Here is a 19980-nt window from a genome sequence, read left to right on the forward strand (position 1 = left end):
AACAACAATGCCACGGACTGTCAGCTGCTTTTACATGCTGTGAACATGAGTAGGTTTGATCAGAGTTTCAATTATCAAAGAAAAGACAAACTGAGCAAAAAGAAGGAAAAAAAGACCAACTTCTTCCCAACTGACAAGAAAAATACTCGTCATGTTTTCATAATAAAGGATCAGGCTCCCCATTTATGACAGCTTGGACCAATAATGTATGTTACACTGATGCTACTGTAGAGACAGGGTCAACATCTCTATTTAAATAGAATTAATATACAAAACACAATAAAAGTTATACATGAATTATTCATTATTTTTACTATTGATAAAATTCATGTATACTAATCAAAGTTATACATGAGTAACGACATTATTAATAATGATTAATAATAATAATTCTAATGCCAACATGATGACTGTTCATAGCTCCTGCTTTGAAATACTGAACTTAAACATTGACCTGATGAAAGATCACAATTCACAGTGGCCCACTGTCAGAATCATTCTGAATATAAACTCATCGAGTTAATCTGAACCTTTCTCAAATGTGCTGTGAATAAATGCTGCTGTAAGCCACTGTGGGAAAGCTGTGTTATTATCATGGAAACATCTGTGACACATTCACAGAGGATGAGGACACAAAGGGACGACACGCAGAGGCTGTGTTCAAGTCAAAAATCCAAATCTTTAGTCCTAAACAGGCAGTGGTTACAAACAGGAAGACGAGCAGTCCATTAAACAGTCTACAGGGTCAAACATACAGAGAATTCAAACAGCTATTAAAAACAAATAACTGGACACTGAAAAACTTCAGTGATGTGTGAGGCACCAAAGGGAAGCAGCTGAGTATATTCAATGAATTCTCTTCAAATACAAAGACAGAAACTCCTACAGGCAGCATGCAAACTGAGCAGGATACACAAAGATCAGAGATTACAAAAGAAATCAGAAAAGGATTTCAAACTTACTGAGAGCAAGGCCTCTGTTACAAATCTGTCTAATAGAAAAACATGCTGTACAGATACAATACGCTCAGTGTTCATGGTCATTTAAAAACTGGCTCTACCTGAACCACTTCAATATTTTATGAAGTCACTGAGTCGACCATTTCTACAGTTTGTTTCCTTCATTGCAGTTAGAGTGCGGCTGGTAAGGATGAAAACACACACAGAGCGTAAATTGTCTTTGTTAGTAAGAAACGTCAGCAAAGAAAAGACAAAACACACAAACACTCATGATATTCATGAATCATTAGAAAGCATCCAAACATTCTGCTCGTGGACTTTTACAGTCTTATTTGCACTCGCTCATCTTCATAATCATCCTGATCAATACATGACAGGGGAGGCTTTGAGGTAGGCGGGGCTCTCTGCTGATGTCAGCATGAAAGGCAGGATCAGCGTCTGCCACATGTTGGTGAAACATCACAGTACACTGGCGTGGTTTCCTTTCCAGATGTTGGACGTTTGACACTTCAACGTTGAGGCCAACAAGAAGACACAGTTTTGGGTCGGGTTGCTGCAGGGTTTCTAACTGAGCAAAAGCAGAAGCACACAGACCAACAGGGATCAGATGCTGAGTGTTAGAGGAACATCTGTGCTGATCACTGAATGCTGCTGTGGTCTCTTGTTGAAGTTGGCTGGTGGGACAGTCTAATAGTGATATCCTGCCCATCGGAGGAACACTTTTAAAAACACATGCAATACTTTGTTTGTATTACAGTCACAGTTTATGTTATTTTTGTCCTTTAAAAGTGTTGCTGTACTATAAAGTCCTATAATTTGAGGCTAAAATGGCTCAGAGAGTCTCTCTCTCAGAGGATCTCCTTTGAAAGTGGAGACGGCTTTATCCGCTGATCCACGTCACTTTACCTGGATGTTTTCTTTGAAGCTGGATGAAGACTCCTCTCCCTCACTCCTGCTGCAGCTGTGTGGTCCAGTTGGCCTCTGAGGTCACAGTCAACATCTGTAGCAGAAGAGGGGAAATAAAAGTCCAGGTTACCAAAACTGGGAGCTTTTCCAAAATAGAGCGTAACTGGACTTTTTCAGCCTTACAGGCAGATAGTCGTCTGAAGCTGCAGCTTTTTCTTTTTAGCTTTTTCCAATCTCTGCTCTCGGCTTTCTTTGAGAACATGTCTGCTTTCTTGGCATGGGTCTGTCTGCTGTTGGTGAAGAGACTAAATCCACATACTCGCTACTAAGATCTCCTCAAGTAGTCTCAACCAGATTACAGTTTAAGAGTAAATGTCTCCTGAGAGTTTCACCTTGGGGAGATGCTGTCTTGCTAACATGCAATCATGAGCATTAATCTATGAGGTGAAAAAGTCATTTTAAAAGCTCCAGCCACAAGTTTTATTTCATCTGTGTTTTGGTCAGAGTCCCATCAGACCTCCAGAATGGTGTCAGAGTGTTTTCTATCCACGTGATGAGCACAGGCCTCAGGTCCAGACCTCCACGGGCACCATAGCCTCTTTGGAGCTAATAGGTGCAAGAAGGTTTTGTTGGGATAGGAACTAAAGAGGAAACTGACGAGGAAGGCAAGGATCTCCTTCAGCTCCTCCGAGCCGGGACCTCTTTGTGTAGGCCAGCATTGGCCAGGTAGCCCTCCAGCATCGCTGGATGGCCGACAGTGGAAAACCTAGAGGAGTAGGAGAGAAACAGCAGCTTGGAGCATGTCTTTATACTGTTTAGTTTTTAGAGCCACAGACTTTCTTTTAATGTCATTGTTCAGGATCTATGACTGATTATGTATTTATTGTATTCCTCCATGACTGTGTGACAGCAAGTGGAAAAAACCAGCTTCACCTTTGTTGATATGCTTGTAATTTTAATATTGATTAAATGGCCCATGAAATAATAGAAAGCTCATATATGAAAATGTATTTTAAGAAGTAAAATGTTAATCTGAGTACAAAGGAGTACACTCACCTTCTGGTAGATGGAGGTGTAGCGAGCGCTGGTGAACATCCAGGCCTCCTCGTAGAACTGATCACTGATTGGATCCAAAACATCGATGGAGGATCTGTGTAAGCGCTGAGGATCGTCCTGATGGACAGAACAGAAGGAGAGTGAGACAAGTGAAGATATACTAAACAACACTGTGACATGAACTGAGCCACACACAGTTTGATTCACAGGTGATTGACACATTATTTGACCACGAGCAATCTTTTCTGGTTTGACGCCGTCTTTGTAGCCAGAAACCAGCTCTCTCCTCGGCTTCCTCCACTACACGCTTCCCCCACGCCAGTCTCCTCCGTCACTATAAAGGGGAGAGTCATGAGCTCCATCACCCTCACCTGTGCCGTCCAACGTCCCGCCACCAGCCTCCACTGCAGCAGGCCAGAGACCACACCCCTGCCACAATAAGTAAAAGTATATCCTTGCTGTACCCTTAATGCTAAATGTGCTAAATTAACCGCTGCCTTTGCCCCTTTGGGATTATTCTTATGTCACTGGGATGTTGACCTTTGACCTTCACATTAGAGAGATGGGCAGACATAATTAGTGTATGAATTTTAAAGTAACAGGTAATAAAGAGAGTGTAGCAAATGTAGTCAGGTTTATTACTCTGTATCACACATGAGTGCCCGAGGGAGGCGGGGCTGACTGGGGAGACACAGGAAACAGAGAGACAGGGCTGACTCGACATGAAACGATGAAACGTGGGACACGGGAACAGAAACTAAACACAGGCTGAAATGAACACTGAGGGAGGGAGAACTAAGATTACTGAGAGCCTGATAAATAAGAAGAACAAAAACCAAGAAAAACAAGAGTCAAAGAAAACCAAAAACACAAAGCATTGGGCCAGGACCCACTGCTGTGACATTTATATGTGATAAAAACATTAAAAACTGCTCAGATGTTGAAATCTTTCTACGTATACTTTAGGTTCAGCTCTCCAGCCTGGCATTTGGTTAAGCATGATTCAAACATTTGATTTTGTTTAACTGGTTTTAATTATAGTTACTTTTTGTGAACATTTGTTGCAGCATTTAAAAATACATCATTTATTTTCAAACTTTTATTTGATTTAGAGCATCATATTTGACCAACGTAAATGTTTTAATTTCATATAAAATAACTGAAACAGTGAACTAAATATCTGAAATCTTTCCTTCCTTAAAAGTTATAATCCTACTTAAGTTATAGTGCAAACGCTTAAGCAACAAATATACTTGATGCTAATTAATTAATATTTCCCTTTGATGTTGCAACTATGCGGTCACTTCTGTCTTTAAACAAAATAATATTTTCCAGTTGGTCACTTAAATACTACATGTTATCTTCAAATTACATTTTGCTATTATATTCTAGTATCAAATACACAATTTTCAAATGGAGGCCATATAACAGATTATATTGTTCTCTTCCAAGATGGTTGCTGGCATCCACCAGTAACCTTTCAAAACAGAATGTCTAATTTCACTGCATTGACAGTAGGTAAAGAATTAAACTGACATTACTCCTCCACTGAATCTACATAAATCAACAGTTAAATAATGTCAGTTCTTCCGTGTTCTCTGGAATCAATCACAGCAAAGAAATTAGACTGTTTCTTTTGAAAAATGTTGGGAAAGAACAAATCAAGATCAAAAATCAAGATTCAGTTAAACAACAATTATAACTAAACAATTTGAGATAATGTTAGTTTCCATTAACATTAAATTAGGTTACTGAATTGGCAAACACCTTCCTATTAACATTACCCATTTTACCCCAATAACTAAAGAAATTAGCACTTGCAGGTCAAAACCTTTATTCAAGAGATGCAAAAATAACATTGATACAGTGACTGTCAAAAATTACAGCACTGATCATACTGTGACATGTTGGTTCAAAACAGCACACTTAGAAATATTCAACGTTCTTTACTTCAACTGAATGAAACTGAAAACACCATTTCACACGACCCATATGGGATATTTAGACTGTATAACTGTTCACGCTACATCTCTTCACTAGTAAAAGAAAGAAAAAATACAAAGAGAAATTTAAAAATGCTGCCAAAATGCTGCACAGAGCAAAAGGAAAAACAAACAACAACAAAAAAATGGCCCTGACCTCATGGCAGTTGCAGTGTATATAAAAATGAACCCTGCGATCTGTTCCTGGAATTGAGCTTCAAAAATGCAGCAGAACAAGTGTGAGATTTAAATGTCTTCTCACCTAGAGCTGATCACCTTGCATGCATAACAGTGAGCTTTCCTTGCAGGAGCAGTTTTGTCTTAGTTGTGAGCTTTTCTTGTACCGGACTCTGTGCCCCAATTTTAGTGTCAGACCACACATTCAGAGTATTCCATCAGAACCAACCACGACGCAAGAGGAACACTGATGACGTGCAACCCCATGACCCAATCTGGGGCAGTGATGTACCAGCGGAGTTCAAGTTGTGGACCACCAGACAGAAGGTCCTGCACTCACTGTTCCCATGGGTCGGAACTGGAAGAAACACGTTAAGAATTGAGACTCTTGACTACCGATTTGGACTTTTCCTGAACAGCTCAACAAAGATAAATAAGGCTCAGAATGAGGAAATCGACGCGATCAGAATAGTGGTCATGCAACACAGGGTCGCCCTGGACATGATTCTCGCTGAGAGAGGGGGCCTCTGTGTCTTATTCAACACCACTTGTTGCACCTATATCCCGGACAACGTGCACTCCTTGACCATGACCACCGCCCTAGACAAGTTGCGACAACTGAATAATAATAAAAGGACTCGTACTGATAGGACTTCTGCTTCTATTATTGTGCTTGTTTTCTACATGTATCCTACCATGCATAAGATCCATGATTGACAAAATGGTACAGGCCACAGTAATTACCTATGTTGGACTGCCACTAGAAGATGAACCGGATGAAGAAGATTTAGTATAGAAACACACACACACATACTGAATGATGCTACAATTGAGAATGTTATAAGCAAGTGATTGTTGGCTGATAATAAAGTATGATTAAGTGAAAAATATTAACATCAGGAGGGGATGTTAAAGAAGAAACGCTTTTATGAGTTTTATGTTGCATTAAAGTACATGTTCATATTTTACTCTTAATAGGAAAAGAACAAAATGTACTACTCGCTCTGTTTATAGAAAGAGGAAGTTCACCCTATGACATTTATACGAACTTAGACACACACACACACACATATATGCAAAATTAGAGGAAACTGCTATGCTTGTTTCACCCTGCTATAAATAATAAACGACTAGTGCAGCTCGGTGTGAGTCCTCTCTGAGCCCTCACCCGTGCAGCACGTTAACCGTCTCCAAGTGTCTCAGTGTTGTTTATTCACCTGTTTGATAACTGTAAATCTCTGACAACAGTTTATTTGTACCATCTTCACGTGAACACATTCAAGAACATCACAGATGAAGAAACATTAAAAACTTCCACACTACATGAAGCAAGAAAAATAGTTTTTCTTTCAGGTGGTTTCAGAAAAACAGAAACATCAAACATCTCCAAGACTCTCTTTGAAAGAACTAAAAACCTTTGTTCTCATGGTCCAATCATGAGTGAACTCCCCGATGAAGCCTTGTGTGCTAAAACATGTCAGAGTTTTAAAGGTTAAACATGAGTTTCCAAAACGTTTTGCTGGAGAACAATGAACTATTTGACTGAGTTTCAATCATTTACAGACGAGCAAAACCAGGACAGAGAAAAAAGGACAAAACTGACTCAGTAAAACAACAGAAAAGAAGATCCCATGTAGATCTGTATTATGTAGAAGTTCAGCCCAGCAACCAGTTCAGTTCAACACAAGTTTAAATGATTCTATCTGAACTCTGTGGAGCCTGATCTCAAGCTTTCTGAGTCTGACACAGAAACCAGAGGATCTTTCTGTGTCTTCAGATTCACTGTGATCCAGTGATGGGAGTGATTTCAGCCCTGAGTGATCGCGCTGATGTTTGCACAGAGCAGACAATGAGGTGAATGTTTGGGCACATTGGTAACAGTGAAACAGTTTATTAGTAACGTGGGATCGTTTGTGTGCAGAGTATGAACTGAGATTCCTGAAGCTCTTGTCACACTGGTCACAGCTGTAGTTTCCTTCCATGTGTGTACGTTCATGAATGTTACGATTACCTGACTGTGAGAAGCTTCTCTCACAGTGTCTGCACTTGTAGAGTCTCTTTCTGGTGTGGATCTGTTGGTGTTGTCTCAGGTCATGTGGAGATTTAAAAGTCTTCTCACACAGGTCACATCGATAAGGTCTCTCCTCAGTGTGGGTAAACGTGTGTCGTTGTAACTGTGCGTCTGTTGTAAACTCTTTGCCACACTGTTCACAGCAGTACACATCATGTCTGGTGTGAATGCGTAGGTGTGTATTTCGGCTCTCTCTCTGGCTAAAAGTTTTTCCACAGATGTCACAGCTGTATGCCTTAATTCCAGAGTGGGTAACTAGATGCCTCTGTAAGTGGCTACTTTGAGTAAAAGCTCTGCCACACTGATCACAGCTGTACGCTTTAACTCCACTGTGGATGAGTTGGTGTTGTTTTAGGTAACCCTTCCAGGAAAAAGACTTTCCACACAAGTCACAGCTGAACGGTCTCTCTCCAGTGTGGATGACCTGATGCTGTTTTAGTTTATCCCTCACAGTAAAACCCTTCCCACACTCGTCACAGCTGTATGCCTTAATTCCAGAGTGGGTAACTAGATGCTTCTGTAAGCTGCTACTGCGAGTAAAAGCTCTGCCACACTGATCACAGCTGTATGGCTTAATTCCAGAGTGGGTAACTAGATGACTCTGTAAGTGGCTACTGCGAGTAAAAGCTCTGCCACACTGATCACAGCTGTACGCTTTAACTCCACTGTGGATGAGTTGGTGTTTTTTTAGGGAACCCTTCAAGGAAAAAGACTTTCCACACAAGTCACAGCTGAACGGTCTCTCTCCAGTGTGGATGACCTGATGCTGTTTTAGTGAAGCCTTCAGAGTAAACTCCATCCCACACTCGTCACAGCTGTATGCCTTAATTCCAGAGTGGGTAACTAGATGACTCTGTAAGCTGCTACTACGAGTAAAAGCTCTGCCACACTGATCACAGCTGTATGCTTTAACTCCACTGTGGATGAGTTGGTGTTGTTTTAGGGAAACCTTCCTGGAAAAAGAATTTCCACACAAGTCACAGCTGAACGGTCTCTCTCCAGTGTGGATGACCTGATGCTGTTTTAGTTTAGCCTTCTCAGTAAAACCCTTCCCACACTCGTCACAGCTGTATGGCTTAATTCCAGAGTGGGTAACTAGATGACTCTGTAAGTTGCTACTGTGAGTAAAAGCTCTGCCACACTGATCACAGCTGTACGCTTTAACTCCACTGTGGATGAGTTGGTGTGTTTTTAGGGAACCCTTCCAGGAAAAAGACTTTCCACACAAGTCACAGCTGAACGGTCTCTCTCCAGTGTGGATGACCTGATGCTGTTTTAGTGAAGCCTTCTCAGTAAAACCCTTCCCACACTCGTCACAGGTGTGTTTTTTCTCTCCCTTTCTTCTGTGAGGTTTGTCGGCCTCCTGAGAGCGCTGACTTCTGGCTCCATGTTGGTCCTGCAGTGACAGAGATACAAACAGAGGCAGTGAGTGAAATGCAGTCGTGGAACAAACTCCATTAACACTAGTTTTAAACCTGAAGGTGGAGCGTGGCACCAAACACCTTAAAGGTCTCTTATCCCCACCTGCTGGTAGTTCTACCACATTACATCCAACCTGCTGTTAAAGATAATTCATGACTGTTCAAACACTAAAATCATGCACACACACACTATTTTATAATTTAGATTATTTTGTTGTTTCCTATTACATATTTCTATAATTTGTATAGATTTATACAGAATTATTCAGTGATAATAAATCCTATGTTTGTTTATTCTAAAGGAACCCCGTTAGCTTCCACAACAGATGTTGCTCGTCTTCCGTCAAATACTCACATAAAATATTACACAATAAAGTGGATTCAAGATATCCACATAATTTCACTCTTACATCCACAGTGAGGTTTCACAATTGTTCAAATATAAGCAATCAATAATAATAATATCAATAACATTGAGGCACATTACACAAATTTCAAAAACAAATCATGTCTTACAATATTTACAACAACTAAAAGCTCTGTAAATCGGCTTTTAAGTGTTCATTGAAGTTTTGAATAATTCTCTAATTTTTTAAGGCAACTTATTCCACTTAAAAGTTGCTCTAAATGTAACAGTTTTACAAAACGTTACTTTTAACTCGAGCATTTACTAAATTGCAGCTTGTTGAAAACTGTGTAATATGATGATGTATTTCATCTGGATACTGCAGCTGAGCAGAATAAATGTGGTGTGTTTAACAGAATTGCTTTCTTTAGAACTACAAGTAAGCCATAGAATATTTTAGCCTGTACAGGAAGCCAAGAAAGGTTATTATGCATTTTATCAATATTAGTATAGTATGAACATCTTCACACTAATCTGGACGCCTTATTCTGGACTAACTGAAGTCTGTTAAGATCTGTCTTATTAGCTGCTGACCAAATGATTGAACAATACTCCAGATGAGACATTACTAGTGCATTAATGACATCTTTCATAATGAAGAAGTGATACACAAAGAGCATTTCATAGCCATAGCTATGCCTTGTCGGCAGAGTTATGTGACATTAGTGATGTTTGTACTTTCAGCGTTAACTTGCTTTTAAAGCCTTTAAAATATACGCCGTTCAATAGTCGACCTTAATCTGACAGAGAATGTGATGATTTTGTGGATAATTAAAGTCAGTCATATATCCACAAACACAACAAGCTGAAAGTCAGTGATGCTGCTCGGTTTGCAGTCCTGAACATCACGGCACAAGCAGGATTTACTGCACTGTTAATGTTAGCTGTGTTATATTGCTGCCTGTGTTCGGTGGTGTCGAGCCAAACGCACTTTAACGTGTGTTTGAACGAGCTGACGGTTCACTCGTTAAGCTGAAAGAAAGATGCTTTAATCACAGCAGTCACACATGTGTCCACTGCACCATCTGGAACTCTTCTTGTTTACACTCGTAATAACACAAACACTAAATCCTGCTTCTCTGCTGCTGTTGTGTAGCAGTGTGTACACCTGAGACTGTCACCTGTCTGTCTGTCCTGCACTCTCTCTCTGTTTCTTTCTCTCTGATTGTGGAATAAAAGTATGAACATGTGTTTATAAGTTACACTTGTGTTTGAATCCTGCAGCTTATCACACATTTGATTTCCATGTGTGACGACTGCAAGTGTCCAGAGTGAGGACAGACTGAGGGAGCCACTGCTGCACATCATCTGTGAGGCTTTGCAGCCCTGATGATCCACCAGGACAAACTCAGCAGTGTGTGAGGAAGAGGAGGAGGAAGAGCCAGCAGCACAGAAATGAAGCCCAACAATCATGTTTCACAGTCCTGTGGTCTCAGCCTCAGATACTCATCAAATCACACAGAGCTCATGTAGAAACAAATGAACTAAATATGTTCTCCTTCATTTCTGTCAAACAAAGCTGTATGAAACGTTTCCAGCTGGTAGTATCATGGTTGCTAGGCAACCTGGGCAGCGCGACGGAGGCTAGACGTCCCATTTCACGAGCCTACGAGCCTCGCACTTCGGCCTTAGCGGTCTTTGAGTACGCGGCCCTTGAGGACTTTAAAGCTGCAGAACCTGAATCGGGATACAGCCATGATGATCTCCAGCCTCGTGCTCGCCAACATTCTCACCTGAGTTAAGAAGACGATCACTGAAATGGTCTCAGCAGGTCCTTTGATGACAGCAATGAAATGCTGCAGTGGTAAGGCTTTTTGGGGATTAAGTTCGTTTTCATGGCAAAGAAGGACGATGCAGTTCATCTGATCACTCCTCATAACATTCTGGAGTGCAGGCAAAATGCTATTATAAAAACTTAAGCAGCAACTTCTCCAGGTTCCAATATTTATGCAATTCTCAAACCTTTTGGCCACGACTGTATAACCTCTTCTGAAGTTTAGTGGATATTATACATGGTTATGCTCAGGATGTGTCGGCCAGTTTCCACTGGAAACGCCTTTTGGTTAAACTGTCAGCGAGGAATTTGCATTTGCACTGTTACATTTTTATATAACTTTAATGCACATAAACAACAGCTGCTTGTTTCAGTGAAAATACATTGATGGGTTTTTAATAAAGTTGTGCAGCTGTAAAGTATTTTGTCTGGTGTCAATTCTATCGTCAGCTACATCGTTATGGCAAATGTTCAAATGTATATGGTGATAAATATCTTTGGTCATATGGTCCTGCTCTGTCTGTCACCTTCTGTGTTGAGCTCATTGTTTCCTCTGTAGTGGCTGAGCTGAGTCCAAGTAGCTGAAAATGTTCCTCTGCTGCTCCGTCAGACTCTCCTCCTCCTGCTGATCAGCTGGGACACAAAACAGATCTTTGTTAGGCTCCACACTGCACTGAAGAGTCAAAGTGTCTCATATGTTCATCTGACAAGTAAAAGAACACATTTTTGTTTCCCGAGGTGGGTAACTTGTTGGAAACAAACACAAAAGGTTTGAGCACTGATACCTGCCATTGCTGGCATTGAAAGATGCAACGCCAGCAATGTGGATTGTCAAGACTCAAACCAATCATCAAGCAAAGACAACAGGGATCATTTGTTTCTGTTTATTTAGCATTCACAGCATTTGTAGTTGCCTTCTGTGCAGGGGAAGTCCACGCACACTGTGTGGTACCGCCATCCGCAGAAGGTGCATTCAACCTCTGTAAGAGAAACGAGGTTGTCTGAGACTGAAATGATATTGACTAAAGAAGTGGTGATTTGTAAAACTTCACATTTTGATCCGGGACGTACTCTGCATGAAAACAAGCGCTCACTCTTCCTACTCAACAAATGACAAGGGCGGAGCCTTATACCACGTGATACAGAAGCTGTGCCGTGTGATGCTAAAATTAGCAGGGAAAAAACAACGGAGAGCACGTCAGGGATGACGAGAAAGTGACAGGAGAAAATCCGTCCGGGTCAACCACCCAAACATCAATAACGGGAACCTTATACAGCGCTTCCCTATACACGTCAAACTCCCGCAGGCACAAAGACATCACGGAGGCTATCACTTATCACCTGACCAAAGATATGTGTAACGGTCTTTTGCATTTGATGTTTGTTGCATTTGATATTTGTTAAGCTGTATGTCTGGATTTTGTTCCTTTGCGCCCTCTGGTGGTGAACTGTGCAGGGTACAGCTTTGCTGTTTGGGTCTCCACCCAGCAACTTTTCTTTTGCTAGCGCACATGGTGTCTGCATGCTGCAACTCACAGTTAGCTCCACACATGGAGAAAATATTGTTTAAAGAGTGAAAATAATTGACGAAGAAGATGGAAGATAAGGCAATAAGGCCATAAAGCTCTATTTAGCACTTCCTGGATGTCAGCTCACGAGGTTTGTGTATTTTAAATGGTTTATTTTCTGTAATTAAGGATTTTTTTGATTGATTGACACTATGTACAAGAGCGCATTTTGATGTGATGTTTTTGTTTTATTGTTTTGTCCGTGAGCAGTTCTCACGGGTTGCCAAGACCAGAATAAACCCTGTTTTATAACTACATCGTGCGTACGTCAATCCTTGAGGGTGCTACAGTGAGAACTCCGCTCTGCACGGGTAGATGAAGGACGCAGCCCCGCAGGAAATTCAGGTGCCCCGAAAATAAGTGTTGCCTCAGTTAAAGGACTCAATATAATTAACCACAAGAAAGAGAAATAAAAAGGAAAAGGACTGTAAAATTAATTAAGATAAGTTTCCTTTTATAAATAAACAAAGGACTGAAATATTTCTTCTTTTTTCTTTCCTTCTCATTGTTTACATTTCTGCTGTTCAAGTGACTGATATTCATACAGTGTTAAGTTAATGTTGTGATGAGTAACCTGTGCATCGTGCATATGGTGGGCTTCAGCAGTTGCTGTAAGAAACAGTATTACTGGCTTGGAGAAGAGATGTAATGTGAGTTAAGTATACATGTTAAGTGATGTTTAAGGAGTAATAGTAATTACTGTGCTTTAAAGTTGTAACAGTAAATGAAGATTAATATTCATTTGCTCCTCAACTAACAAATCAAATTTAAGCTGCTGCACCTTTACATTAAGGCTAAGTAAGATACACAAAAAACCCAAACCCCTCCAACAATGGCAGAGTTTGAGGCTAATCCAGAAGTCAGTGAAAAGGGTGATGTGGAACAACTTTCTGCAGATGAGCAACTACAAGCAGTTGAAGGCACAGCTGATGATGTTTCTACTACCTCACAAAGAGCACGACAGAGCCAACGAGTCCGTACATTGACGGAAAAGGGCAAAGAACTGTACGGTGAGCACATAAAGAAGGCTGCACATCGTTTCAGTGTGCGCTATGAGAAGTGGAAGGTTGTCATTAAGAATGCCAAAGGAGCTATAGACGGTCAATGCTCAAAGGATCTGCTACAAGAACATGTTTCCAAGGTTTTGAGTGCTTCTAAGGATGTGAATGCAGCCTATGATGACTTGAGACGTATTGAATCTCCAGATAGTGACACAAGACGAAGGATGGATACGTGTGAAGCCATAACAAAGACAATTATCGAATCTGTAAGAAAGTGTCCAAGCCCAAGTAATGCGGAGGTTCAAAGAGATGAAGAACTTTGGAAGGACACTGAGTCTTCATCTAAATACGTAGCCTCAGATGTGAAAAGTCAAAGGGATGAAAAATGGAAGGAGACTGAGTCTATGCCTAAGTTAGAAGCCTCAGACAGGATGAGTGTTAAGTCACACCACACTAAGCTCTCTTCTCATTCGAGGGTTTCCTCTAGACACTCCAGCCGGCTCTCGGCTAAAAGACAAGATGCAGCTGCTGAAGTTGCAGCAAATGAGGCTGCTCTCCAAGTTCTGCTTGAACAAGAAATCCATATGAAGGAAACTGAAAGGCAAGAAGCAGAAATAGCACAAAGACAAAAGGCTCTAGAAGCTAAGCGCAGAGAAGTAGAGCGACTTGAGACTGTAAAAAAGCTGAATGCAGCAAAGGCTCGACAGCGAGTGTATGAACAAAGTGAATGTTCAGATGAAGAAATATACAACCTACTTCACCACAGATCTGATAAAAATGAAGTCAAGTCTGAAAACAATGACCAGCATATGAAACGGTGTTCCTCGCCACGAAATGTGACACCGCACCAAGAGGTGAACACAGAAGATCTGGTCAAAGCATTTGCAGTGTCTCTTAATGCAAGTCGTCTTCCGGTACCAGAGCCAACAATATTCAGTGGCGACCCTATCAGATATAATGATTGGAAAATTTCCTTTCAGACTCTGATTGACAGGAAAAATATACCAACTGAAGAGAAGACTTATTATCTGAGGAAATATGTAAGTGGACCTGCAAGGAAGGCAATAGAAGGCTACTTCCCGCTTGGCACAGAGTCTGCATACTATGCAGCATGGACAGTTCTCGTAGAGAGGTATGGAAATCCCTTCCTCATAGCAAAGGCCTTCAGAGACAAACTTGACGCATGGCCTAAGATAAGCTCTAAAGGCAGTATGGAACTTCAAGCATTTGCTGACTTCCTTTGCTGCTGTAAGACAGCCATGTCGCAAATGAAGGGGCTTGAAGTGCTCAATGACTGCAATGAAAACCAAAAAATGCTCACAAAACTTCCAGATTGGCTTACTTCAAGGTGGAACAGAAAGGTTACAGAAGTGCAAGAAGAGACTCACACCTTTCCAAGCTTCAGCCAATTCGTAGATTTCATCTCACGGGAAGCCAAAATTGCCTGTAATCCCATAACATCTCTCTTTGCTCTGAAGCCAAGTGAAACTGAAGGGGCAAAAACAACAAGGAACAGAGGCAATGGAGCAAAGGTGCTAGCAACTAACTCAAATGATAGGACTGTTAGTGCTAGTTGTGTGTACTGTGAAAGGTCGAGTCACAGCCTACTTAAGTGTAGAAGGTTCATAAATGAGAGCATTGTTGAGAGACTAAAGTTTGTTCAAGACAAGAAGTTATGTTTTGGCTGTCTGAACTCTGGTCATCGCTCCAAGGATTGCGAAGGGAGAGAAACCTGTGACACATGTAATAAAAGACATCCAACATGTCTTCATGATAATCGCACGAAGGAAGACAGAACAAGGAGAAATCCACACAAGAACAGTGACAGGACAAGACAAACGGACGCAGATGTCTCACAAGACAACAGTGTCACACCAACAACAAGTGAAGCGACTTCTAACAGAGTCACACAGAATGTTGACGACACTCACACATCTTCCATTATTCCAGTATGGGTGTCAACCAAAGGTGAGCCAGCGCATGAAATTCTTGTGTACGCGCTCCTTGATACACAGAGCGATACGACCTTTATTCTTGAAGAAACGGCACAAGCTCTGCATATCAAAGGTGAATCGACTCAGCTAAAGCTCACTACTATGTCTTCAAGAAACACAGTTGTGTCCTGTCGCAAGTTCTCAGGTCTACAAGTCAGAGGGTTCTACTCAAATAAGACCATTTCCCTACCAGTGACGTATGCCAGAGACTTTATTCCCGCAAACCGAAATCACATTCCATCGCCTGCAACAGCTAAGGCATGGTCTCATCTTGACTGCATTGCAAGTGAGATCGCTCCACTACAAAGCTGTGATGTTGGTCTGCTGATTGGGTACAACTGCCCCCAAGCACTTGTTCCTTGTGAGGTTGTGTCTGGAAAGGAAAATCAGCCGTTTGTGCAAAGAACTGATCTGGGATGGAGTATTGTGGGTTATGGCAATCCATGTCTCGATTATGGAGACGCCTTCGGAATAAGTCACCAAGTCATTGTGAAGGAAGTGGTGCCTGACATTAATCCCTCTTTAAATCTCACCAACAAGGTTCACTATGTCTACAGAACTCAAATAAAGGAAATGATCTCTCCCACAGAGGTCCTAAAGATGTTGAAGTCTGACTTTGTTGAGAAAGCACCAGAAGACACAAAGGTCTCTCAAGAAGATCTCAAATTTTTAACAAAGATGAAGGCCGGCATTAGGCACAAGGAGGATGGTCATTTTGAAATGCCACTCCCATTTAAGAGTGAAAGGCCGAACCTGCCAAACAACAAGGTATGTGCTATTCATCACCTCAAATGTTTAGAAAAAAGGCTCAAGAGTAACAAGCAGTACTACATGGACTATAAGAAATTCATGAATGACATCTTAGCCCATGGAGATGCTGAAAAGGTCACAGAGCAAGACATTGACAAGACACCAGTATGGTACATCCCACATCATGGTGTGTATCATCCACAAAAACCCGGAAAGATTCGTGTCGTCTTTGATGCCTCTGCCAAGTTCCAAGGCGCTTCCTTAAATGACCATCTCCTCACTGGTCCAGAGCTAACAAACACCTTGCTCGGAGTCTTGTGTCGCTTCCGAAGAGGCCCAGTGGCTTTCATGTGTGACATCGAACGCATGTTCCACCAATTCCATGTGCATGCTTGTGACCAAGATTACCTACGGTTCTTGTGGTGGGAGAACGGTGACCTTGAAACTCCATTCACTGTCTACAGGATGAAGGTACACCTATTTGGAGCAGCATCTTCTCCAGGTTGTGCCAACTATGGCCTCAAGCATCTTGCAGCTGAAGGGGAAGGAAGTTTTAATGAAGAAACCATCAAGTTCATCAAAACCAACTTCTATGTTGATGACGGACTAGCAAGTGTTGACACTGAAGATCAGGCAATACAGCTGGTTAATGAAGCACGCAAACTCTGCAGCATGGGCAAACTTCGGTTGCACAAGTTCATCTCAAACAGCACCAAAGTTCTAGCTTCGCTTCCGAAAGAAGAATGCGCTGCAGCTCCCAAAGAGCTAGATATGGCACTCGGTGAAGTACACATGGAAAGAGCACTTGGCGTACAATGGTGTGTGGCATCAGATCAATTTCAGTTCAGAGTAGTTGTTAAGGACAAACCACTCACCAGAAGAGGAGTATTGGCCACAGTCGCCTCTGTGTTCGATCCACTTGGGTTTGTGTCACCTTTCATTCTGCTGGGAAAGCAGATTTTGCAACAAATGTGTCGAGATAAACTCAGCCAGGATGATAACTTACCTGACAGACTTCGACCTCAGTGGGAGTATTGGTTGCGTGACCTGGGAAACCTTGCAGACGTAAAGGTTCACAGATGCTACATTCCTTCGACCTTCAAGGCACAGCACTACGAACTTCATCATTTTTCTGATGCAAGTGCATCTGGATATGGAATGTGCACTTACCTCAGAGCAGTAAGCACAACTGGTGAAGTCCACTGCTCATTGGTGATGGGAAGATCAAGAGTTCCACCAACCAAAGTCACAACTATACCTCGGCTTGAGTTGTCGGCGGCCGTTGTTGCTGTGCGCACTGGTGACATGCTGAAAAAGGAATTGGAAATGGAAATTTCAGAAGAAAGGTATTGGACTGACTCGAAGGTGGTACTCGGATATGTCAGCAATGAAGCCAGAAGATTTCATGTGTTTGTTGCAAACCGAGTGGAACGCATCAAACAAAGCACAGATTCAACCCATTGGAGGTATGTAACTTCCGAAGATAATCCGGCAGACCACGCCTCAAGAGGTCTCACAGCAGAACAACTTGTAGCATCAAACTGGTTCAAAGGCCCAGACCTCCTTTGGCAGAAGATCATACCCAGTGGGGAAATTAAGGTGGGAGAGTTATCAACCAGTGACCCGGAGGTTAAGAAGGTTCAAGTCCACAAGATACAAGGGGAGGAACAAAGGTCACTGTTAGATCGCTTACACAAGTTTTCCGACTGGTCGAGGATGATTAAGGCAGTTGCTAGACTCAAGTGCTATGTGAAAGAAGCAAAGGATCACAAGAGTAGATCACACGACATCAGTAGTGTAACAAGAGAGAAAGGAAGCAGAGTTAACAATCATAAAGATGGTTCAAGAAACAGCCTTTGCTCAAACTTCGAGCTAACGGATTCTGGATTCTTGGATGCAGCAAGATCGTGTCATCTTACATCTATAAATGTGTAAAATGCAGAAGGTTCAGAAGGCGCACAGAGCAGCAGAAGATGGCAGACCTCCCAGAGGATCGGATGGAGACCACACCGCCATTCACCTACTGTGGGATGGACTGCTTTGGTCCTTTTTATGTCAAAGAAGGCCGCAAGGAGCTAAAGCGTTATGGCTTGCTAATCACTTGCATGTGCTCCAGAGCAGTGCATCTTGAAATGCTTGACGATCTCTCTACAGATTCCCTCATCAACTCATTACGTGCATTCATGGCCATCAGAGGTACAGTTCGTCAGATAAGATGTGATCAAGGCACGAATTTTGTCGGCACTAGAAATGAGTTTATTGGAGCATTTAAGGAAATGGATCAAGCCAAGCTAGGGAAACTGGACTGTGAGTTTCTCATGTACACCCCAGCATCTAGTCATATGGGTTGTGTCTGGGAAAGACAAATTCGCACCATAAGAAGTGTTCTCATGTCCATTCTGGAACAATCAGCCAAACAACTCGACAGCTCCTCTCTGAGGACATTCCTGTATGAAGTCATGGCAGTGATTAATAGCAGACCATTGACTACTGACCAACTATGTGATCCATCAAACCCAGAACCTTTAACACCGAATCACATACTAACCATGAAGTCCACAATCATCTCTCCACCTCCAGGAAGGTTTGTGAAAGAAGATCTTTATCTCCATAAGAGGTGGCGTCGTGTTCAACTACTTGCCAACACTTTCTGGACAAGGTGGAAAAAGGAGTATTTGTTAAATCTTCAAGGAAGACAGAAGTGGACCAAAGAGCACAGAAATGCTAAGATCAATGATGTTGTCCTCCTGAAGGATGAGATAACTCCACGCAACCAGTGGAAGTTGGCAAGGATCATTGAAGTGTATCCTGGAAAGGATGGAAAAGTGAGGAAGGTGAAATTGCTGCTGAGTGATCCAACCCTGGATAGAGCAGGAAAACGTAACTCCAAACCTGTGCACCTGGAAAGACCCATTCAGAAGACAGTCATTCTGATGGAAGCGGAAGACGATTCTCCACCGCACTCTGCTTAAAGGATAATTCACGATAGTTCATTCAAAAGCCATTCATTAGTTCATAGGCAATACTTTATTCTTTTTAATCACAAGTGATTGGTGGGAGTGTAACGGTCTTTTGCATTTGATGTTTGTTGCATTTGATATTTGTTAAGCTGTATGTCTGGATTTTGTTCCTTTGCACCCTCTGGTGGTGAACTGTGTAGGGTACAGCTTTGCTGTTTGGGTCTCCACCCAGCCACTTTTCTTTTGCTAGCACACATGGTGTCTGCATGCTGCAACTCACAGTTAGCTCCACACATGGAGAAAATATTGTTTAAAGAGTGAAAATAATTGACGAAGAAGATGGAAGATAAGGCAATAAGGCCTGTAGAATAAGGAGGGGATGTTTTTCTCATTATCATTTAATATTTTAATATGCCATGATTAGTTCATTAGAAGTATATAACCAGCTTTGCATTAAGCATGAATTGAAGTTTTTGATCTTATATTATTCTTTGCATTACAGTGATGGTGATAACTTTAATTTGATCTTTCTTACAGGTATCAGAATAATAACATGATTTTCCATTGCAGATGTAACCATGATCATTTCATACACATTGCAGTTTGTTGCTCATTTTAGAGTTGTGCTCAAGGTAATTAAAGGTTAAAAGCTACAGCCAGCGCGAGTCTGGCTGATCTATGGAGGGCAAAGGCTTTGAGCTTGGAAGGCCGCACGCGCTTACACAGCACTTATAAGATGTCATTCTTGGTGATTTTGTGCTTAGTCATGTTTTAATATGTTTTAAGTAGAAGTAGCTGATCCAGCAATATTCATTTAATATTATATACTTGATTTAGAGCAATACACACTAATGGTCTTAATAAATGAAAGAGTCCTTGTAGCTGCCATGTTGTGTCTCAGCAGGGTACAGACGGTTCCAGGAGAAGGGGGGCAGTTAGCGTCTGCCCTCGGGAA

At 41.7% G+C, this 19980-nt stretch overlaps 1 protein-coding gene across 18 annotated transcripts in view; it reads right to left on the reverse strand.

The window, feature by feature from the left end:
- Positions 1-659: 659 nt before the first annotated feature.
- Positions 660-19980, reverse strand: part of LOC113017539 (phospholipase D1-like) — a 118436-nt gene continuing 99115 nt past the window's right edge. The window contains exons 1-7 of one of the 18 annotated variants that reach the window (XR_013905240.1): positions 17236-17362; positions 16941-17010; positions 11280-11385; positions 2922-8547; positions 2049-2631; positions 1866-1959; positions 660-1527 (exon numbers count right to left, since the gene is read on the reverse strand). Coding sequence is in view for 4 of the 18 variants with exons in the window: in XM_026160689.2 (XP_026016474.2) it covers positions 1906-1959; positions 2383-2631; positions 2922-3143 (525 nt within the window). In the remaining 14 variants the exon portion in view is untranslated. Of the gene's footprint in view, positions 1679-1865; positions 2632-2921; positions 8548-11279; positions 11733-16940; positions 17077-17235; positions 17363-19980 lie in introns of those variants that run through there. The other 17 variants (XR_013905238.1, XR_013905239.1, XR_013905237.1 and 14 more) reach the window with 17 other exon arrangements.

Source organism: Astatotilapia calliptera, chromosome 3, assembly GCF_964374335.1.
Source record: "Astatotilapia calliptera chromosome 3, fAstCal68.1, whole genome shotgun sequence".
Classification (NCBI taxonomy): Eukaryota; Metazoa; Chordata; class Actinopteri; order Cichliformes; family Cichlidae; genus Astatotilapia; species Astatotilapia calliptera.